The following is a 24904-nucleotide window of genomic DNA, read 5'->3' as shown; positions in this document are numbered from 1 at the left end:
GTTTCCTGGCAACTTTCAAGAGCTGTTTTCAATTTTTTTTTTTTAAAGATTTTATTTATTTATTTGACAGAGAGAGAGACAACGAGAGAGGGAACACAAGCAGGGAGAGTGGGAGAGGGAGAAGCAGGCTCCCTGGGGAGCCCGATGTGGGGTTCCATCCCAGGACCCTGGGATCATGACCTGAGCCGAAGGCAGACGCTTAACGACTGAGCCACCCAGGCGCCCCGCTGTTTTCAATTTTTAAACCAAGGTTTTATAATTATTAGTGGTGGAGATTGCATCTTACATTTTGTTGAGCTCATTGATAATGTTTCTTCTAATGTCCTTTTCTCTATTAAATCTTTGTTCTTGGGTATGAACTGGTTTCTTGGTTACTTTTATTATATTGCTTTCTCATGCTGTCCACTATTCTTAAATTTTGGTAAGTCTCAGATGAGTACATTTTTCATATGCTTTAATCTGTTTGTAGATACTGATTCACAACAATTTTCCTTTATTAATTATTACTGAGGGTAGTGTATGTGTGAATGTGGCAGGGTGAAATACGGGATATACAGCTGAAAATGGTATAGTCAAACTTACCTCTCCAATGACTGTGAGTTTATTTTTGAAAATTATGTTTAGTGTTTGATCATTTAGAATCTTGATCTCCTCATGCCTAGCAGATATAACAAAACCTATGCATATGTCCTCATCCCTCCTAAGCACAAATCTGAAATTTCTGCTCACGACTGAAAGAACAACTTTCTACTGTTAAATCCTTATGCTGAGGAGATGTGAACAGTGGGGAAAGATTATTATTTTGTATAAATAATCCTAACACAGTATTACCAGAAACAATTCTAGTATAATAAATCTTGCCTCCAAAAGATATATCCAAATCCTAATCCCTGGACTCTGTGCATATTATCATATTTGGAAAGAAGAGGTTTAAAGATGCAATTAAGTTTGAAATGGGGATAGCATTCCAAATTATCCAAGTGGGCACTCAATCCAATAGGAGACAGGCAGTGACAGAAGAGAAGAGAGACACCCGGAGGAGAAGGGAATGTGAAGAGGCAGAATCTGATAGAGACGTGAATGCCAAAGAAGGCCAAGGAAAGCTGACAGCCACAAGAAGCTGGGGAGTGGAAAAAAACAGATTCTCTCCTAGAGCCTTCGCGGGGACTACAGAGCTGCCAATACCATGTTTGTGGACTTCTGACATCCAGAACTACAGAAGAATAAATTTCTGTAGTTTAGATGCTCCCAAACGAGGGTAATTTGTTACAGCATTCTTAGGAAACAGTTATCTTTCTGGAAGATATCACTTCTAGTTTTTGAATGTCTGTGAAAACAGTCATTTTTTCCCCCAGTATACCTCCCTATAAATGTTAAAAATTTGGTTAACTTCTTCAATATTATCCAATCCACTTGCCTTTTTTCAGAGATGCCTCATGAAATTTGGGCTACTGAGTGCTTTTATTGCTTAGAAACAGAAGAGAAGGCTGCCTGCCACAGTGGTCAATCCACTGTCTTAAAAACAATCTTCATCATTTGCTGAATATGCTAATTCTAATCCATTTAATTAACAGTTAACATATTAAAATAAAGTTATTTAGAAGGAATTTTAACTTCAATTTCTAGTAATTGTTCAATTTTATTTTTAATGTACTTATGTATTTAATTTTATGTATTTAATGTATTTAATTTTAATTGTACTTAAACTGCTTGAATAAAAAATAGATTATTATAAATCACATAAAAAGAATACTACAACCAGTTTTCCTTTCTAGTGCGTCTTCGTTTTTACATGTAATTCATGTTGGAGCTACTCCAGCTATGTATGAAAGAATGAAAAGTATAGAAATTAAATACTATTGTGCAAAAAGAATATGGATAGCATGCTATTCAGCTTAGAAATTTGCTTGGGAAGGCATTTCTAACAGAATTTCTTAACCTTGGAGATTGCCAGAAGAAGCTGAAGTGATATTGTTAAGTGTTTACAATCCCTTTAGTAGAGATGCAGAATTAAACTCCACTTAACAAATTTCAGTTTCCCTTAAAGCTGCTTGCATTGCTAATGCAAAAAAAAAAAAAAAGGACATAATTAAACAACTAAATTATTTTCACAAGTTTCAGGGAGATTTTATATAATCTAGACCTTTCTTAAGTTTCATTTTATACTTTGGAGTTTTGAGAGCTTTGATTTTTAAATACATGACAGATAGGATACAGCCTTAGAAGACTGTGCTTTGACACTATAATCGGTCCTATCACACACACTGAGATTTATTGTCATTTACAGTCACTTTGTACTCAAGGCAGAGGTTTAAAGCATTGGTTGTTAACACCTGTATTATAGACTTGGAAGAAACCCCTAGGGTTCGTCGGTCAGTTATGTAAGTTGAGACAGTAAATAACAAACTCGCTTGCCAGAACAGAAAAGACAGGTTATTTCTGTAGAGTTTAACAACCAAGACAAAATTACTGGTCTCATGACAGAAGCTTAAGTCCTATAATTAAACTTATTGCCCTGTGACCTTGGATGCTGATTGTCCATTCGATGTTGAAAGCAGCTACTGACTCACAGGTTCCAGGTGGCACAGATAGAACGTGACAGTGAAACCTGGTCAGAGATTCCGCCAGTTTCGGGGTATTAGAAACCATTCTTCACCAACATAAATGAATGATTCGCAGTGATTCTACATGGTTAAATGTGTGAAAAGAGAGAATTGTAGTAAGGAAAATAATTTGTGATTTGACTATTATCTGGGCTCGTTTCTTAACCTCGGGGATTGCCAGAAGAAGCTGAAGTGATGTTGGTAAGTGAAAGTTTACAATCACTTTATTAGAGATGGAGAATTAAACTCCATTAGCCTTATTTCAAATGAGGTCTTATATCATATTAAGGAGTGAAATAGCATGCTTTAAAAGAGCTTGTTTTTGAGAACCATAAGATGATTAAACAAACACTTAAAAACCTGACTTGTAGGGGTGCCTGGGTGGCTCAGTCGTTAAGCGTCTGCCTTCGGCTCAGGTCATGATCCCAGGGTTCTGGGATCGAGCCCTGCATCAGGCTCCCTGCTCAGTGGGAGGCCTGCTTCTCTCTCTCCCACTCCCCCTGCTTGTGTTCCCTCTCTCGCTGTGTATCTCTCTGTCAAATAAATAAAATCTTGAAAAAAAAAAATCTGACTTGTAAATACTTTCTTGATGACCTTTGGTCTCTCTGGAAGGACATGTTTACAGACCATTTGTCTAGAAGCCTGGAGGATATCATATATAACTGACAAACACCAATAAATGAATCTCTTGTTGGGGCGCCTGGGTGGCTCAGTCAGTTAAGCAACTGACTCTTGGTTTCATCTCAGGTCATGATCGCAGGGTTGTGAGATTGAGCCCCACCTCAGACTCCCTGTTCTGTGAGGAGTGTGCTTGAATCTTCTCTCCCTCTGCTCCAACCCAAACACACACTCTCTTTCTGACTCTCTCTCAAACAAATAAATTCTTTAAAAAAATGAATCTCTTGGGAAGATGGAATAGAGCATACCTATCAACCATTAGACATTGAGTATGGTTATCTATACATATAGATCATCAGATCTTACATATATCCTTTGATTACAAAAATAAGTAACTAAAAATCCTTACTTGAGGAATATTATATAACTGAAAAGCAATTCCACAGTATTACCCCTGAACTTTAGCCATCATCAGGTCTTAATCTGACAAATCACAATATACAATTTTTCCCTGATACTCCAGTTTCCATGCTGTTTGGAGCTAATATTGTTTAGTGCTTAATTCTAGCATAAGTCCTTAATGACTCTGGTAACAAGGTCCCAACAGGTAAGAAGTAACATCTTGGTTTTCATGTGTCTGAACCAACCCCATGGATCTACCCGAGCATTTTGCTACTCTCAGTACTTCTCTCCACCTACTGTTTCAGCAGCCAGTAATATAAAGGGATCATCACAGCAAAAGTTTTTGTACTTTACATCTCCCTATTCCCCAGACTGTTGCTCATATGAGTTTTTAGTCTGAAACGTGTCTTGCTCCCTATGGGTTACAGATATTTCAAGTAAAGCTCAGATGTAAAAACAGTGCTAAATATACCCTAAAGTTTTATGTTTTGTTTTTCAAATATAAGAAGACTACTTACAGACTTGCAATAGAGAGACTACATGTCAAAACTATATACCTGTTATAAACAAGAGTATTCGTTGTTTTTGTCACATTTTTATTATTCCATTCTGTCTTAGTAATATTAAGGATTTAACGTTTAGAAATCTCTGTATATTAATGATATTTTTATAAAGTGAATGTCACTAGAAATTTTGATAATTGTATGTACTTATCATTTATCATAGACTTTAAAGTTTATAAATAATTTTCCATTAAAATTTTTGTATTTAGCATTAGAGAAGTTCACTTCATCAGTGGTTAAAGTAATTATATTTCTTTTAATGATAAAATGTTTTAAATAACTGATAAAAATAATGTATGTCCTGGGTGCATGGGTGGCTCAGTAGGTTAAGCATCTGCCTTTGGCTCAGGTCATGATCCCCAAGTCCTGGGATCAAGCCCTGGATCAGGCTCCTTGCTCAGTGGGGAGTCTGCTTGTCTCTCTGCCCCTTCCCTGCCTCAGGCTCTCTCTCTCTCTGTCTCACTCTCTTTCTCTCAAATAAAAATAAATAAAATCTTTAAAAAAATAATAATGTATGTCCTAAATAAACTTTCCTTCATTCTTTATTACATGGGTTCAATATAGTCGTTCCTATTTCTGATTTTCATTTCTTCTCCTCCAACCATCCTCAAAACATACCTATTTTAAATTTTATTTAGTAAATTCTTTAACAATTTCTTTAATTTAACCATTTCTTTAATTTTCTTTAATTAATTGCTTCAGTGTTAAACTCTTATTCTAATTTTTCTAAGTACATTATGTAATCAACCAATTTGAAGACTGACGTCAATGAAGCATAAAGTGCAAATAATTCAAGCAAATAAATTTTCAAATGGAAAGAGAATTCTATCGCCAAATCGACAGTTGCTTACAGGATGAGAAATTACACAAAAGAAAATGATCTGGAAATTAGATAAAACCCTTGGATGGCACATAAGCCACAAAAATAGATTTTTATTTCACATGCAAAGTCATATTTGGAATCATACCCTAGAGCTTATGTTCTTTCATTACATCACACTGCAGAGAATATTTTTTCACAATTTCCATTGCTTCTTTCGTTCTTTTCCATATTCTTTTCATACTCATAGTGCACATACTCTCAAACAATCTGTTTAAACCCTAGTCTCATCTAAAATTCTAATGTCACTTGGAATAAAGTGGAAAAAATAGTGTAGCAGAACTCTGTTCACTCTTTAAGCTGTGTTTTAAAGTCTACCCAAGAGCTAGTTGTTACATATTACAATAGATAGGTTTTGCTTCAGAGACTGATTACTTTTATTGATTAACACTACAGTTGATTTACCGTCTTTCGTCTACCTAGAGAATGCGGATTCTTTCAGGAATAAGGTAAAGGTGGTTGAAAAAAAACACTTGCCAAATGGTGTCCATTAGAGTCTAACAGAAAGGAAGTTACTTCTCTTCTAGTTGAATAAGACTGAGTAAGTAGTCCCGTGACAAATCTGCAGACAAGCAAAAGCTTAAGCACTATGCAATTATAAAAGAATAGATAGTGATGTTTATACAATCCCCACCAAATTCATTATTTAAGAAGGCTAGGAAAATAATCATGCAGATAAACTGCAGTTATTTTGCTGTTTTTAGGTTGGGAAATTTGCAGTTTCTACTGCTATTTTTTTACTTTCTTACATTTTATTTTCAGTCTATATATTTAGAAAGAAGTATGTATAAAGATAATGGCATCTCACAAATTCTGGTTTGTTCTAATGCCGAACTCAAATTTTCAACTATGCAGTCACTATTAAAAAATCATATGTCTCTCTTTAAAATAATTTCAGAGATGCGTATAAATTGAGTTTCAGAAATATCAATGTGGACAAGACTATAAAGTCAGTAAGAACCATAAAACTCCTGACACTCATGTAGTGCTACTTCCATCTGATTGAATCTTTATAAATAATGGCATATCAACACCCAGCATAATCACTAGGTAGTGCATTAAAAGGTACACTAACATATACATATATATATTTTCTATTTTATAAAATAGTGATTAGCTCATTGCATTTAGGACAATTATATCCCTAAAAAATTTTTAACAATACAAAAACAACAACACAAATATCCAAGTACAAGTAAGAAAAATAAAACTTTTCAATGTGCCTCAACAGAAAAAAAGAAAATCACTAACTAGGTTTACAATGAAAGGAAATGGACAATGACACTGATCCAGAATGATTTGAAAGGTGATATCCTTAAAAAAAAAAAAAAAAAAGGTGACATCTTGATAAAGAACTATTGGTAAATAATGTAGGAAGAAGGGGCACCTGGGTGGCTCAGTCCTTAAACGTCTGCCTTCATCTCAGGTCATGATCCCGGGGTCCTGGGATCAAGCCCCGCATCCCTGCTCAGCAGAAAGCCTGCCTCTCCCTCTCCCACTCCCCCTGCTTGTGTTCCCTCTCTCGCTCGCTCTCTGTCAAATAGATAAATAAGATCTTAAAAAAATGTAAATGAGGTCAGATGTTAAGACCTCCCTCACCAATATTTAAATATAATTTTTAAAAGTTAGAAAAAAACCCATGAAACAAATATACAAATTGACCATATCAAGGAGAAAATTATAAGTACAGTTTAATGCTGTGACTCTTACAAATAAGGCAGCAAAGAAAACTTTCACTTCTGGCTATATAAGAGTATTTTGTAGGACCAATTCTTATTTAAATGGAATTAGGAGTTGATATCCCAGTGATAAGGGAGGAACAAAGTGAGGTGAATCTCAATTTTTTTACGAGTTTTCCCCAGAGATATTTACCATATCATAAGTGGCAAAGGTAAAGATATGAAGAGCTCAGCTGTAACTGAGAGAGTAAGAAATATAAGGGTTTTATGTGGTCAGAGCTGAAGAGAAAAATGATGGTGTTTAGGACATTTATGAATTGAGGTTATAACATCTTAGAGAAAACAAAAAGTCAAATGGAGTCTTACGTTTTGTACATTTTCCCTACAATGTGTTTTTATTTGAGTGCAGCAATTAAAAAAGGCTGATAATTAAGTATAAAGTAGAAGGTAAGAGTCTCAGAAGTCAAAGAGGGCTTTTGGCAGATTATTATGGAGATCCTTGTGCATATAAGGCATAGGATCCCTAGAAAAACAGTAGGGCTTTAGGACAGACTCGGAAGGGAGACACATTAAAGGAAGAGCAGTATGGAAATCAACCAATCAAAATAAAAATGAAAAACTCCTTAGAATCACCTCAATCCAATAGTGATTCAGATCACCTACCCCTTCTCTAAATATTTCCAGAACCAAAACATACAACTTTGGCAGGAAGATGACATTATTCAGAATCTCACATAAAATATCTACATTAAGCAAAATTATAATCATACCAGAAAATAAGACCAAAAGAAACACCAGAAAAATAGAAAAAGTCTCCTAGACAATACAGATACCAGTATTTTCAAATACTGTCTTTAACCATTAATAACAAGGTCAAAAATATAAATGATGCAAAATTTCAGCAATAAATTGAAACTTACAAAAGAAATGAAGTGGACCTTCTAAAACTGAAATATCTAGTAGATGAAATTATAAATTCAGCAAATGAACTTAAGAGCACATTAGAGGGGCTCCTGGGCAGCTCAGTTGGTTAAGCCTCTCTGACTCTTAGTTTTGGCTCAGGTGATGATCTCTGGGCCATGGGATCAAGCCCCATGTCAGGCTAGGGGCTCAACAGGAGTCTGCTAGAGATCTTCTGCCTCTCCCTTTCTATCTGCCCCTCCACCTGCTGTCTTTCTCTTTAAAATAAATAAATAAAATCTTTTTTTTTAAAAAAAGAACAAATTAGACACAACTGAAGAGATAATATTTGAACAGAATGATAGATTAGTAGAAAAGATGCTAATTGAAGAAAAGAGACAAATTTAGTATGAAAATACATAAAACAGAATAAGCACTATAGTGGTCATAAATAAAAATATATAATCCAGAAGGAAAGGAGCAGAATAATAGGGCAAAGTCTATTAGAAGAGACAGTGGATAAAAAGCTGATAAAACTGAAAAAAATGGCAAAAGAAATTATTTAGAAAGATTTTAGCAGTTCTACAAAACCCAACAGGATGAATCTGAGAAAACCACATTTAGCATCATAATGAAAGTGTTTAAGAAGAAAATGAAAACAAAAGGCTTAAAAGTAACAACAACAACAAAAACCTGCAATTCACATTTAAAAGAACAAGTAACAAAGCATTGTATTCACAAGAGAAATAATGAATTTCCATCTTCTAAATGCTAAAATAACTGCAAACATAGTATTTTATTTCCTGTGGGAAATAGCCTTCAGAGATACTGACAAATGAAAGACAGTTTCAGACAAACAGAAACTGGAACCTGGAACCACCACTAGGAGAACATGGCTGGGCATTTCTGACTTGAGTCTTTCATGAGGTAGTATTCAGATACCAGCCAGGGCTGCAAGTTATCTCAAGGCTGAAATGGGGCCGGATGATTTGATTCCGCAGTGACTAACTCCCACAGGTTTGGAAGTTAGAATTAGCTATTGATGGGAGACTTCAGTTGTTCTTGAGGACTCTTCAAAAGACAGCTTGAGTGTTCTTATAGCATGCTAGTTGGAGTCTCATTGACTGAACAAAGCAGGGGTCCAAGAAAGAATCTGGTATGCCTTTTACAAAACAAAATGAATAACAAAAAGCTAGTACTATAATGTGTAATTAGAGAAATGTAAATTAAACTACACTATGATTCAATTTTTCACCTTCAATTTCTCAGATTGCTAAAAAAATTAAAATATCTATTAAAAAATAAAAATATAAAGGACAACATATTCTGAGCATGAATTGGGATAAACAGGTATCATCTACACTTCAAACTAGGGAAGAATTTGTCAACATCTAACAAAAGTACATTAGCATTAATTTCTGACCCAGCAAACTCACTTCTATGAATTTAGGCTGGAGATACATCAAACAACAACTTGAAAACACACATTTGCATACTTATTCATGCAATATTAGCTGTAATTAAAAACAGAAAAGGAAAAAAAATAAAACACTATCTCCATTGATAGGAGAGTGATTAAACAGACAGTACTTCTGCATGATGAAGCATTATGTAGCTACAAAAAATGATGATGATCTCTATGAATGGACAAGAAGTGATATCCAGGATATATTTTTAACTGAAAGAAGCAAAATACAAAAGAATATCTATAATGAGTCATTTTTTCATTTAATAAAAATGTGGCAAAAATATAAATGTATTTATTCTTTTCTTTGCCAAAATAAAGATAGAGAAAGTAAATCAAATACTAACGGTATTGATTACTTACAAAGAGTGGGTGGCAAGAGGGTTGAAAAGATAGAAGGGTGAAGGTGACATTGTCCGTATTCCTCTGTGCACAGTTTTCACTTCTGGACCCGTATTACTAGTTTCTATACTAGTTTCCATATTTATGTTACTAATTCACATATCAAAACAGACAAAGAATTGCTGATTCTACAGCTAGAGTTTGAAGAATAAAAGTCTGGAAGAGCTTTTGTGTATATGTGTGCCAGAAAATAAAGTCACTAAAATATTGGTAGATGGATATATAGCATATATTTACAAGAGTGCACATGTAAAGACACACACATCTATTTACATGCATGTATTACCTATAGGTATACTTCAGAGTTTGTCTGCTAAGGGAGAGTTGCAGGAAGATAATCCTCAAAGAATAAGCACAGTGAGATTTGGGGTTTTAATCACAGTCTCTAAAAATGGAAATTTTGTCTCCTCTTTATATAGATTAGAACCTAATTTTATCAAATTGGCTTCAGTGTCCTGTACATTTTAAACAGTAACAGAAATGACTACTATATTGTTTTATGTATTTAGTACTTGCTTCCTTGAGGAATAGGTGTTGAATTTTATAAAAGGTATCTGGGGGGTATTTCTTAACTTGGTCATGAGATTTTTCTTCTATTACCCATTTATGCAGTTAATTAAATTAATGTATTTTTTATTATTGAAATAAATTTCCATTCCTTTATTAAATACTCCATGGCCCTAATATTTCTAAAGCACAAATATTTTATGCTTTTAATATTTCATTTTGGATATTTAAATTTATATGTGAAAGTGACATGGACTTATAGTAGTATTACTATTCAGCCTGAAGTGACATGGACTTACAGTAGTATTACTATTCAACCTGGTATTAAGACTTCTCTAGCCTTTTATTTTTCTTATATTTTTTTTAAGATTTCATTTATTCATTTGAGAGAGAGAGAGAGAGCCCCAGCTCTCTGGTGGGAGGGAGAGGGAGAAGCAGACTCCCTGCTGAGCTGGGAGCCCAATGTGGGGCTCCATCCCAGGACCCCGGGATCATGATCAGAGTTGAAGGCAGACGCTTAACTGAGCCACCCAGGCGCCCCTCAAGCCCTTTAAAATAGCTTAAAGAGCTTTTTATTATTGCCTATGACTCAAAACAACTCTGTCTCTTACAGGTTTAAAAGAATGAATATTACAACTATATGCTTGCAGTTTTTAGGTTTGTATTTCTCTTCTCACCCAAGTGATTTTCGAATAAAAGTTTTCCTTCAATTTTCTGGTGGAAGGACTTTTGAGTTTTTTATTACCTTTTGTTTTATTGATGATTTCCAGTTTTCCTGCTCTGTGATGAGAGAATGATGTATTTCTATTTCATGAAAATTATTATTTTCTCTCTCAACATCATTTTTTAAATGTTGATATGCATTTGAAAAGGTGATGTATCTTCTGTTATCACTATAGAAATTTGGTACATATCCATAAATCTCAGTGATCATGTTGCTTAACTCTTCTGTGATCCTTTGTTTTACTACCTAATTCCAATCTCTCTTCCACCCCAGAAGTAACCACTATTGTTCAACTGATGAATTTCTTCCTCATCCACATTTTATAATTTCACTACACATTTATTTGTCTATAATAAATTAATAGCCTCATCTATGTCTTCCTATACTGGTGAAAGCATCCCTAGGTTTTTTAAGTGTATATATGAAAATAGAATAACTGAGATATACAAACCTAAACTATTATGGGGTGTTATTATTAACATTTTACTTTATTTTCTTTACAGGATAGTACTTTTAAGCCATTCAGATTTTTAAACTTTTGTTTGTTTCATTTATCTCTGTATTTATTCCTTTATTGTGTGCTCGTAGAAAACAAAACTGACAATTTTTATAGTGATTTTTCAGCATGTGCACACTTTTAGAATTTCATTAATTGTAGTTTCTATGTAGACATTGGCTTTATTGATACATAATTTGATCTTTTGCAAATAAATTTTTTTTTGCTTTCTATCCTTTATTACATTGTTTTCTTGTTGTATTATGTTGACTAGAATTAGCAATAAAGTATTGAATAGAAGCTCTGGTAATTAGCATTCTTGTCTCAATCCCAATTTTTTAATCCGCATGAAAATAATTCTAATGTTTCAACATTAAATAAAAATTACTAGAGGTTTTAGATAGACATTTTAATTACAAAAAAAAAACTGCTTGCACATAGTAAATGTTTTTAACATGAACAGAAAGTAACATTCTGTTAATATTCATATGTGTATGAATAATTTCCTTAATATTTAATCATCCATGCTTTTTTGATATAAAACTTACTTGGTCACAATGTATTATTTTATTTACAGATAGATAAATTAAGTATGCTTATATTTTAATAAGAAATCATTTTGTGAAGACATTTTTGGAGACTGCAATTCACATTAAAAATGATGTGGGAGGTTTTCCCCTCTATCATGTCAGGAAAGAAATGGTATAAGATAGGGCATGTCATTTCTTTGAGGTTTGGTAAAATTCAATGTATAAGTGCATGTGACTGGTGCATTCTTGGTGCACAGATTTTTTTAGTACTGGCTAGATTTCTTGTTAAGATGGTAAAATTATATTTACATATGTTTACAATTTTGTATTATTTTTGTAATTTTAATTTCTTTGTAAAGTGTTTAATTCTGTTAAAGTTTATAAATAGAACCACTGCACCTATTCTTTTTTTTTTTTACAGTGTAGGTTTTTTTTTTTAAGTCTTTATTTAAATTCCAGTTAGTCAGCATACAGTGTAATATTAGTTTCAGGTGATTCAGCACTTCAGGTGATTAGAATTTAGTGATTCAAAACTTCCATACAACACCTGGTGCTCTTCTCAAGTGCTCTCCTTAATCCCCATCACCTATTTTACCTAACCCCCACAACCACCTCCACACTGGTAACCCTCACTTTGTTCTCCAGAGTTACTACTATACCTGCTCTTACTTGAATATTACAGATATGATGTGTCAAGTCACCATGCCCTTCCTTTCCTACATACATAAAAGTGCCAGGATGACCCTGACTAAGTAATCCCCTATTTGGGAAATGTAATTATGCTTTAACAAAAAGACATGAAAAAGAAACTCCTGGAAAAGCTATTTTGGCTGATTTCTAGCTAGGATACTGTGGCAATACAATGCAGAAAATGCTATAACTATACTGTAGACACAGTATGAAGACATTTCTCCCCACAGCTCTTACTCATTACCTTTAGAGACTGCATGTTTCAATTTGAAGCCTCTAAGACTTTTCTTTATAAATCTGTTGCATAATAAAAACATTTATTTGTTCCTTTTCTGCACTTTCAGAAGCCTCATATCTTTTTAACTTATAAACATTTCTGAGGAGGCACATAGCTTGTTATTTAGTTAGCATTTAGGCTACCCAAAGATAGCAGTTCAATAAATAAATTATTAAATTTCCCTATCTGCAAATATTTATCCTAAAATAATTTTTCAGTGTTCATTTTTTTATAAAGAGAATAGGAAGAATAAGGAAAACATACATATGTTACAATGTATGAGAAATATATTTTGACCATATTATAGAAGAGACTTCTCAAAAAACTTCAATAAACTACATCAAATAAATTTTGAGCATTTGGAATGTACCAGATCTCAAATTAGATGCTGTGAGGATTGAGGCATATGTTTCTAACCTGAATATACTTACAGGAGCTGACTCACAATCCCATCAAAATCATTTTATTTTATTTTAATTAATTAATTAATTTATTTTTAGAGAGGGAGAGAGAATGAGCAGGGTGGGGGAAGGGCAAAGGGAGAGGGAGAAATAGAGAATCTTAAGCAGGCTCCACAACTAGCATGGAGCCCAACATGGGGCTCGATCTCATGACCCTGAGATCACGACCTGAGAGTCAGATGCTTAACCGACTGAGCCACCCAGACAATCCCCATCCAAATAATTTTAAAGAAAATACATTTTAAAAATATATTTAATTTTGGGACGCCTGGGTAGCTCAGTTGGTTAATCGTCCGCCTTTGGCTTGGCTCATGATCCCAGGGTCCCGGGATTGAGTCCTGTACCGGCTCCTTGCTTGGCAGGGAGCCTGCTTCTCCCTCTACCTGTTCTGCCTGCCATTTCCCCTGCTTGTGCTCATTCTAGCTATTTCTCTCTCTGACAAATAAAAATAAAAATATATATATTTAATTTTTTATGTTTTTTTTTAAAGATTTTATTTATTTGACAGAGAGAGACACACAGTGAGAGGTACATAATAAAACTTCTATTAGGGGGAGTGGGAGAGGGAGAAGCAGGCTTCCCGCTGAGCAGGGAGCTCAATGTGGGGCTCGATCCCAGGACCCTGAGACCATTACCTGAGCCGAAGGCAGACACTTAACGACTGAGCCACCCAGGTGCCCCAAATTTTTTTATAAATTTAAGTGTGATTTCATTTTTGATTGCAACAATACTTCATAAAATTGCTAAGTGAAAAACTTTTAGAAGCAAACTATAATTCCTGTATATTAAACATGTTAATTTGCAAGAACAATTTGGAAACATCCAAAGAATTTTTATTTTCCTTATTTCTTTTTTTTTTCAAAGATTTTATTTATTTTGAGAGAGTGAGAATGAGAGAGAGAGTACATGAGAGGGGGGAGGGTTAGAGGGAGAAGCAGCCTCCTTGCTGAGCAGAGAGCCGGATGCGGGACTTGATCCCGGGACTCCAGGATCATGACCTGAGCCAAAGGCAGTCACTTAACCAACTGAGCCACCCAGGCGCCCCTTTCCTTATTTCATCTTAATAAGATATCCCTTACTTAGAGATAAGTTGCTCTCCCTCCTAGCAAGTGGTAAGTTGCTATCCATCACATTTCAGTTTTTGTCACCATTAAGTGATACAAAGATCTGTAGTATTTATTCTTAAAATAGAGAAATAAAGGGGCACCTGGGTGGTTCAGTCAGTTAAGCATCTGCCTTCGGCTCAGGTCATGATCCCAGGGTTCTGGGATCAAGCCCTGTGTTGGGCTCCCTGATCAGTGGGGAGTCTACTTCTCCTTCTGCCTCCCCCCATGCTCATGCTCTCTCTCTCTCTCAAATAAATAAAATCTTTTGTTAAAAAATAGAGCAATAAAGTTTTACCTGACTTCTCATTATAAAATTAAATATATACAAAACCTGGTACATAACTGCCTCAAATAATCTTTATAAAAACATTGTTTGAAAATTAGACACTATCCGCTTTTTCTTTTAAACTGAAAACTTTAAACATTTCATTAATTGTAGAGCATTTTTGACTGCAAATATCTGTCACTGTAATCAGTGATTTTGTATAATAAAGACTGGAAATAATTTAGTAACATTAAACTTATGTTACAAAATTTGTATTTACTATTGTAAAACCAGAATGAAATGGCATATACTTCTATACTACAATGTTTAATTTAATGGAAATACAGAAAAGTAATTATTCTAGAAAAACATCTAAATATGCAATTCAGTGACATAGTCTCCTAAGTTTAATTAAAATTACTTTCTGCTTAGGAAAACAGAAAGATCTGCAGTCTACTATTGACCCTCCCAATCAAATGTCCCTTATGTACGAAGACAGAGATTAATATACCTTCTTCTTTCATGGACCACCTTCATATCCTAAAGAATGATTACATCTCTGAGGTTTCAAGGCATCTCCTTGATAACAGAAAGCATGTGCTGAAGTTCTATTATGTACCAAATGTCCTCAGGGATTATGTACATTACCTCCTCTAATTTTTCAACAACCGCTTAAGATAGGTAATAATTCAAATAATATCTGTCTATAACAACTATGTCCCAGATACTTTTAAATTTCCACAATTTCAGTAACACTTTTTTAAAGAAGCATAAAGTTTCCACCCTCGTGGACCTTATGTTCTCGTGGCGCTGGGGAGAAGGAAGAGTCAGAAAATAAACATAACTTATTAAAATGCAAAATGTCATTTGTAGATGTTATTTTTAGAAAGCAGAGAAAGGAAATAGAGAGATAGATTGGATAGTCAAACCAGGTCTCCCTTAGTTAGAACATGATATTTTTTTGAGATTTTTAAATTTTGAATCCTTACTATAGCTAGTATTTTTTTCTTTTTTTTTTCATTTTATTTTATTATGTTATGTCAGTCACCATATATTACACATTAGTTTTTGATGTAGTGTTTCATGATTCATTGTTTGCATATAACACCCAGTGCTAGAAGATGATATTTTAATAAAAATCTAAAGTAGATGAGAGATTGAGTAATGCGATATCTGGAAAAGACCATCCCAAATCTAAGGAACAACAAATGGGAAATCTTTTGGGGGAAGGATTCCTGGTTTGTTTGGGAGTATCTTGAACAACAGTGTAGCCGAAGGTGAGGAAGTGCCAGATGATGAAGAGTAAGTGTGTCAGATGATGAAGAAAGAATGGGAAAGAGCTATCAGATCCCAAAATATTTGTGATATTTTTAACAACTTTGGCTTTCACTGAGAGAAAAAGGCTTTTGAAGTGACTTCAAAAGAAGAGGGACATATGCTCACTGAGAAACACTGGGGCTCCATGAAGAGAATGACTGGAGAAGGGAAACAGGGAGATCAGACAGGAAGCTATTGTGATAACTCCTTTCAGGGCTGATGATGGTTTGGACCAGTGGCTTTACAACTGTGGGGATGCAGAGGATGTTGAGAAGCGGTCTCCCACTGGATGAAAGGCAGAGTCAATAGGATTTTGCTGTGGGTTTGAATATCAGATGTGAGGGAAGGAGGGGAGTTGCAAAGTTTAGCCTGAGCACCTGGAAAGAAGAAGTTAAAATTTGCTGAGATGGGAAAGACTGCCCTGAGACTCTAAGAAGTTTATGTTTTGAAGTATTATGTATGAGGTGCCAATTAAACAGCCAAGTGTAATATCAAGTAAGCAGCTGCAGACATAAGCCTGGATTTCAGGGGGAGATCAAGGCTGAAGACGTAAATCTGGGAGTTGTTTGTAAACAGATAATACTCAGTGAACCATGAGACTGGGTGAGAACCAAAGAGATTGTTTATATATGGAAAAGGGAGGAAGTCCATGGGTTGGCATAGGAAGATAAAGCAGAATCAGCAAAACAGTCACCAAAGGTAGCCAGGGGAGTAGGAGAAAAAACTAGAAAAGGCTGAATTAAGAATTCTAGTGAATATATTTTTTTAAATGTTATTATGTTATGTTAATCACCATACATCATTAGTTTTGATGTAGTGTTCCATGATTCATTGTTTGTGCATAACACCCAGTGCTCCACGCAGAATGTGCCCTCTTTAATACCCATCACCAGGCTAACCCATCCCCCCACCCCCTCCCCTCTAGAACCCTCAGTTTGTTTCTCAGGGTCCATAGTCTCTCATGGTTCGTCTCCCCCTCCCTCCGATTTCTCCCCCTTCATTTTACCCTTCCTACTATCTTCTTCTTTTTTTTTTAACATATAATGTATTATTTGTTTCAGAGGTACAGGTCTGTGATTCAACAGTCTTACACAATTCACAGCGCTCATATTTTAAGAAGAAACTGACCAAGGGATTTAGAAGAGCAAAGGTTACTGTTGACTTTGACACAACAATTTTGGTGGGGAAGGGCAGGGAGGGGTGGAGAGAGGGGAGGGGAGGGGCAGGGAGGGGAGGGGAGGGGAGGGAAGGGAAGGAACAGGGTAGTAGCTGGAAAGAGACAATGGGTCAGGAGAAGATTTTATTAAAGTGGAAAAAATACAGCCTGTGTATTTGTGATGGGGAGGAAATAAATGCGTGATTACACCAAAAAGAAGGGAGAAATCTGGTGTGAAAGCCTTGAGTAGAGAAGAGGGGATGGATCTGATGTACCAATGAAGCAGGTGGCCTCTGTTAAGAGCAGAGAGCTCATAAATATTTAGAGGAGAAAAGGCAAAGTACAAGAGCAAAAATACAGGTGAGTGGGGGTATATGTGATGATGGGAGCTTGCTGAAATTTTCTTCTTTTTTTTCTTAGCAAAATAGGAAGAAGGTCAGCAGTTGAGAGTGTGGATGAGGGATAAGGTGTTGGATGTTTGATAAGAGAAATAAAAAGAGAACTAGTCATCTAGAAGAGTCTAGAAACCTGAATGAGCCAGAGAAATGTGGCATGATTGGTAGGAGGAGTAGGGGACTGATAGAGATGAATGATTTTCTTTGTAAATGAGATTAACCACAATTCTGCTCATTTGGTGGATGAGTAAATGGAGACAGAGAAAAAAATCAGATGTCACGCAGCTAGTAAATGTCAGAATTAAACATGCAACAAGTCCAAACCTAAGGATAGTTAATCATTTTATTCTGCCTAAGTAATCTTATGGCGTTACCAAAATTTCCCATGGATACCAGAAGGTAGAGTGTTGTCAAAATTTGAAACAAATCATTCTCCATTCCCTTGTGAAAAGACACAACTGTCACAGATGGAGTTTAGCAGGCAGCCGCTAAAGCAGAATCAAAGAAAGCCTATATTCCCATCTTTAAAAGGCCTCACAACTATAAGCTAATATGAGAAGGAAGGAGTATTTGGTGACTGTGGAATATTCACACCTACTATACATGCCTTAAGATTTTGATAATGGTAAGAAAAAGGTATACAGAGTGGGGGGGGGGAACTACTGAAAAACTGAACCACTTACTTGCTGAAGATTCTTCATTTGATACCTGTGGCCTATGTGATATAGGGAATTATAAGATAATTCAACTTCCCTTGAACTCTCATCACAGATACTCTTTAAAAATATTGTGGACTATGCTTAAAAATGGCCAAAATGGTAAATTTTGTGTTATGTATATTATAGTACAATAAAATGAAAGCATACAGATTTGGAAAAATATATGGGCCTTCATTGTCTCTAAAAATATTATATGGATTTTAATATGGGTATAATCAAGTTTCAAAGTATAATTTGACAGACTAAATACAAAAGCAAAAGGAGAAGAATTGATTGGGTATGAGCAAAGCAAGTTTCCCTATATTCTTAGATTAAAAGACAAAAGAACATTTATGAAATAAGCTCATTTTTACCTCAGAAGTTCCAGAGCAGATGTTAGGAGAAAGAATCATGGGGGTTAGAAGGCCTGATTAGAGAGAGAGCTAGAGGGGAGGAAAGCCTGTGGTGGATTGACCTTGTCCATAAAGCTATCCAAGGTTTCTCTGTGGACCACTGAGATTTCATTCCCTGGACCGCGGACGCCCTCAGCTGTACTCTATCCACCCTGAGGCATGACTACTGGCAAATGATGTTCTCCTGCAAGATAAGCCAAGAGTCAGTATTTTCCAGACAGAAAAATCAGCCATAATGTGTTAACTACGGAGAGTTGGCAGGATGACTTCACAATATAAAAGACCGACAAAGGGAGGCTAAGCCATTCAGAGCTCATGAAAGACAAGACACTGGTATTTTCAGTCAAAACATTAATGTCATTTTTGTCAACTAACTGTAGTTTTAACATGAAATGTTAAGCAAGAATAATCTAATAATCTAGACAGCCTTATATGCCCAAGTTTCAAAAATTTTTGTCCCTTGTAACGCACTTCAGACCAAATTCGGTAATCTTCTTACCTTAGGTACATCTATTCTATTTAAAATATAAAATTGTAAAAACGCAATGTTTGCTTTTCATTCTCTTTGCAGTAACATTTTGTCAGAAAATGAGAAATACCAACTGCAGGTTGAATAGAAGCTGCCCATTAGCTGTTTCTGCTTAATTGCAATTTCCAAAGCAATCATTATTTGTAATTTTATTTTGCTTCCATAATGATGGTTATTAAAGTGCCTTGTCCATAATGAAAACCTAACAAGTTAATTCTAGACAACTTTACCTTGACTACAAGATTTCCAAAAACGACTATTTCACGACAACAGGAAGTATCTTCCACTGTTTGTCTTTTTAGGGATGAGACAGTACCTAGAGTCTGGTCATGAAGGATTTGAACCTTTTTGTATTTTTGCCAGTTACATTAGGAAACAATACAGCATTTTAAAGCAGTATTAATCAAAGTTATAAAATTACACTATAGAAAATAAAATTTATTCATCTCATTTTAAATCTAAAGTAGAAAATACTCGCTTCCAATAGTTTTGTTTTAGCAAAAGTCTAGATTTAATCAGTAAAATATGTGTTCCTGAACAGGCAAGCTAAGCTGTCTTAGCCGTGGTATGGTTTTCTGTGCACTTACTTGCTGGTCAGCCAAGTTAAAGCGTAGACATGTAGAGATGGCCATTATTGAAATCTCATACACAAAGAAGTATTATAAAGCTCAGGTCACTTCAGGAGTTCTGAACATTCATGTTTTAATCTTGTGTCTGTCTTCAGGTGTATTATCATTATACCCCAGGAAAATCTAAATTCCTGCCAAAAAAGTTTCTAGCTTTTATGTTTTGATCATGTGGATTCCTTCTAAAAAAAAAAAAAAAAAAACCCTCCCCAGCCCCCAAAATTCTCCAACATTTTCCCAAATGTAAATTAATTCTATACTTAATTTCCATTTCAATCTTAACCCCTCCACAGAGCTAGCATTGATCCATGAATTCTTCTACTTCCAGTGAAACATGTGCTGTCTGCTGCAAAAACTTCTATGACTTTATGGCACCCTAGACATTACATACTTTTAATCTTTGATGAGAGTTAAGTGTGCACATGTCTAGTTTTCCACAATAATCACCTAGCAGAGGGCAGGGATCAGGTGTCATATAGAATGATAGTTGGGTTTCCACTCACAAGTACATAATTCCTGTAGAATATTCAATGCTAAATTATCACAGGAGTACTCACTACTATGTAGATGTAACAGACACTTGACGGTAAATATTGACTCTGTTCTATTACTGTGGCCTGTTTGTACTGAAACCTGCATGATAGTAAGGATAGAGAGGGCAATCTAAGTAATTGCCTAATTAAATGTTCCAGGGCCCTGAGCAACTTACATAGTAAATAAGGAGAATGAGCCTCATCAATTTTGCAAAGGATTTCTTTTTTTTAGGTACAGTGGCCAATAAATAAAACAAGAAAGACAAGATATATATGCAATCATACCTACATTAACTTAACCAGAATATGTGGAAGAGTACATTCTCAAAATTCAGAAACACTCATGAATAGAAAAACTCAAGGTAATTCCTACATTCTTAACTCATCAGTTTCCTTATGGCCTTACCAATTTATCTTTATCCTTACTTTCCCAAAATCTTCTCTAGAGCTTCAGAATTGCAGAAATGCACAGAGATCCCAACTCTATAGTCTAGTTACTGTTTACCTTTTATTACCATAAGTGTGAGGAGGAAGGCAGCTCAGGGTACATGGTATGTCCAACATGGACCTTAGCTCTAGTCCTCTAGTAATTAAATGTCTACTCTCTCATTGACTCTTCTCACTTCTTCGGTCAAAGAATGCAAGCCATGTCATGATTCTATCAATTTTCTCTACATGTTTTGTGACTCTTAAAAGTCCTAGTGACCTGAACATATTCAATTCCAAATCTATTATATTACATATATTTTTAAATAAATTTTTTATTTAAATTTAAAAATCCCCATAAAACAGATATATGTCTCTGAAAATACAGACATTTAAACAACAAATAACTATAACATTAAAGTTAGTCATTTTGAACATTTATTATAACTACCATTTTTTCAAATATGCTGCAGGTTTGAGAAAATAGGGTTAATATGAGAATGATGATATAAAAGAAGCTATAAGAAGTCTTCCTGAAAACCTTCATAATGACAGGATGTCATTGCCTTAGTAATGAGAGACTGAATATACAAACGGACAATGCCAGAGCATATATAAAAATACAACTGACCCGCAATCTGCCTGGCCAACCTAAGAACCCAGACCACACACTGTATAGCAATCGATCCCAGTCAGTCCTAAATCAATAACTGATACCTTACCTCATACTTGGGTCCACTTCCAACTTATGACCAGCAGGAGAAAGCCAAATACGCTCTCCTAACCAATTACAACACCTTGTGTACGGCATACTTTTACTATTTTAATACTCCATAGTTATTCATACATGTTGTATGCTTCTTAAATCTTTGGTTGCTTTCCAGGATTTATAACTTGATTTGTAAGCATTAGGTATTCAGTAAATATTGGCTGAATATTAAGTTAATGTGTTATCTTTTTAATAATTTATTTTGTGATATCATGGTAGTTATAATATCTTAATAAAAACTAAATTGAAAGATACTATTGATTATAAAACAGATTTTTTAGGGCACCTGGGTGGCTCAGTTGGTTAAGCATCTGACTTTTAGTTTTGGTTCAGGTCATGATCTCTTGGGTGGTGAGATGGAGCACCCCCCTCCACCCCTGGGGACTCCACACTTAGAGGGGAGTCTGCATGAGATTCTTTCCTTCCACCTCCTCCCCATGCAAACATGCTCTCTTTCTCTCTCTAAAATAAATAAATAAATCTTTAAAAAAATGATATTTAAAATAATTTGTTTAAAATTGGAAGTTATCTGTTTCATGACTTCACTGAGCATGTCATTTATAATTAGTTTCTTATATATGTAAATTAAACCATTTCTTGAGATTAATTAACAAATAGTCTATTTATTTTATAGGGTGATCAGTACAATCAGCGTTACCCTCAATTTTAACCTAATTCTAATGCTTTTAACTTTCCAAATATTTCCAAGTATATACTCTTGTTTGTTTGGGGTTTTTTGTTTTGTTTTTTTAACTTTGGTTTTTCATTGCCTTGAATATCTCAATGTGCTTAGAAATTAAAACTAACCGATATGTCTTTCACAATATCCATGTGTATGATACTTTGTACAAATAAAAATTGTTATGCTTATTGATGAGTTCCTCCTGAGTCTTTCCTTAAGGTACCTTTTAATTTTATATCTGTTTTTTGTTTAATCTCCTTTTTATAAGTCAAGTCCTTATAAGCAATATTTTTGTGTTAATTCACTACTAATATTCTCTTCAATTTTGTTCATCTCCTTCAAGTACATATAAAGGTAAGGGAATATGAGAAAGAATGAAATTCAAAAATTAAAATAGTTTGTATTTGGTGTATAATATGAATGTCATAACCTTCAGATTTTTGCCTTACATTTGAATCTTTTATTTTCTTTCACAAGTTTTCTGTTTTAATAATTGCATATCTTTAATAGAAGCTTAAAATAAGTCTCTTTTAGAAAGTCCTAATTTCGGAAATAATCCGAAGAATGTAGCACATGTTTAGTTTGTGTCATTTTTAGTAAAGTCATAGATGCTGCTCCTGACGTCAGTGCTGCTGATGATAACGAAGCAGAAACAATGGAAAATCACCTACTATTCTCTTTGTTTTGAAACAATGAAAAATAATACTTACATGACAGCATTTATAATGCTTATGTAGTTTTTTTTTCCCCCTGCAAAGTTCCCTAAATCAGTATATTAACTTATTTTGTAGAAAGAGGATTGCCTTTGGAGGCAAAACTAAGTGATCATTTGCTATGTATCAGCATTTTCTTTAATTCTCCTTCAGGAGACCTTTCGTTCTTATTTCATGATAAGGCAGGAAAATAGAATGAGCCCAAGGGTATTATTTAATTACATGCTTTCTCAGCTAGAAATCAAATAGTCACTTCTCTCTGAGTGAAACCTTAATGATAAAGGAAAAGGTATCAGAAATAATATTAGAATAATGATAGTCTAAAAGAGATCCTGATACAGAACAAATCAACATAATTTTCTAGGGTTCCACTAATAATGACCTGCAGACTACCTTTAGGTTGACTGTTCAGTCCAAGCCAATAATCCCATTCTTTTTTCTATCAAATCTAAGTCTCTACCCACCAATTCACAGAGTTAGACCTTCGATGGTAGTGTCAGTACAATGGGTCCCATCCCCAAAGCCACAAATGCGTACACAAGAAATGATGACCTAACCCAAGACAATTAGAATCCAATTCTCAGAATTTGAAATTGGTATTAGGTGACTGGTTTGTAAGGGAACTTTGGTGCCCTGAGCACTGGGGAGAAAGGATTTGGTTATAAAGCTTCCTGCTTTCACAGGATTATTCCGGGATTTATGTGCCAGAGGGCGGGGGGGAGGGGACCTCACACGCCATAACAGCACTGGAGGCAAGTCCACCTATGGGGAGAAGTTTGATGATGAGAATTTCATCCTGAAGCACACGGGTCCTGGCATCCTGTCCATGGCCAACGTTGGACCCAACACGAACGGTTCCCAGTTCTTCATCTGCACTGCCAAGACCGAGTGGTTGGATGGCAAGCATGTGGTGTTCGGCAAGGTCAAAGAAGGCATGAACATCGTGGAGGCCATGGAGCACTCTGGGTCCAGGAATGGCAAGACCAGCAAGAAGATCACCATTGCTGACTGTGGACAGATCTAATAAATCCGACTTGTGTTTTATCTTAATTACCAGACCATTCCTTCTGTAGCTCGGGAGAGCACCCCTTCACCCCCACCTGATCGAAATACCCCAGAATCTCTGTGCTCTTGGGGCAGTTCTGCAGGCTCCATGGTTCCTTATCCCCAGGTCTAGCTGGATTGTAGAGTTCAGTTTATGATGATGAAATAAAACCTAAATCAGAAAAAAAAGGGATTATATTTTAATATATAATGGTCTCTTAAAAAAAAGGGGAGATTTAAAAGCTTGAGTACTGTTCTACAGTTTTCCTCCAGTACTTTGACAAAGTTGCTGTCAAACAACAACAACAAAAAGCCCCAAAACCAGATTATAAAAAAACACACTAATAAAGTAAACAAAGAGAAACACAAGTGAGAATATCTTGAATTCCTAATGCGTTTCTATTTCCTACTCTCGCGGCTTTCTGAGTCCCGAATATATTTTGTCCCTTTTGCTTCTTTGAATCCTCAAAATAAGGTTCTTCTTCGATTAAACTCATGTTGGTTTCTGGTATTTACAAATAGGGTAAATACAGAATCCATGCCACATATGCCAGCAGTCTTGGCCAAGATAAACTATCTTTGTAAATGTAGCTGTGAAAATTTCTATCATTCTAGATCACATAGTATATTCCTAAAATCCTTTAAATCCATGGATTCTCAAGGTCACAGACTGACACAAGAAAATAACTCCAGTGTATATTGGGAATAAAAAAACATAAATTTTAAGTTGGAAACTTCTAGGGTCTTATCCAAGAGGCAAGTATCCTCCAGGGACTATTTTTCCCCTAAAGTTCTATTCTTTTTTTAAGATTTTATTTATTTATTTGAGAGAGAGAGAGGTTGAGATTGAGAGAACAAGTGGGATGAAGGGCAGAGGGAGAAGCAGACTTCCTGCAGAGCAGGGAGCCCGACGCGGTATTCGATCCCAGGACCCTGGGATCATGACCTGAGCCGAAGGCAGATGCTTAACCAACTGAGTCACCCAGGTGCCCTAAAGTTCTATTCTTTATCTGCATAACTGGTCGATTCAGGTCA

The 24904-nt window shown here is 35.2% G+C and overlaps 1 protein-coding gene across 1 annotated transcript; it reads left to right on the top strand.

Annotated features, from left to right (window-relative positions):
- Nucleotides 1-953: 953 nt before the first annotated feature.
- LOC112819864 (uncharacterized) lies at nucleotides 954-23937 on the top strand. Its single transcript, XM_073887371.1, has 2 exons — nucleotides 954-1188; nucleotides 23464-23937. The coding sequence occupies exons 1-2, from the start codon at nucleotides 954-956 to the stop codon at nucleotides 23847-23849; spliced, it is 621 nt and encodes a 206-aa protein (XP_073743472.1). The 3' UTR covers nucleotides 23850-23937.
- The last annotated feature ends 967 nt before the right edge of the window (nucleotides 23938-24904 follow it).

The sequence above is a fragment of the Callorhinus ursinus genome, unplaced genomic scaffold (genome assembly GCF_003265705.2).
Source record: "Callorhinus ursinus isolate GAN/ISIS: 27379988/994484 unplaced genomic scaffold, GSC_fseal_2.0 scaffold3, whole genome shotgun sequence".
In the NCBI taxonomy this organism is placed as follows: domain Eukaryota; kingdom Metazoa; phylum Chordata; class Mammalia; order Carnivora; family Otariidae; genus Callorhinus; species Callorhinus ursinus.
The sequence above is the reverse complement of the archived record's forward strand: the minus strand, read 5'-3'. Positions and strand labels throughout refer to the sequence as shown.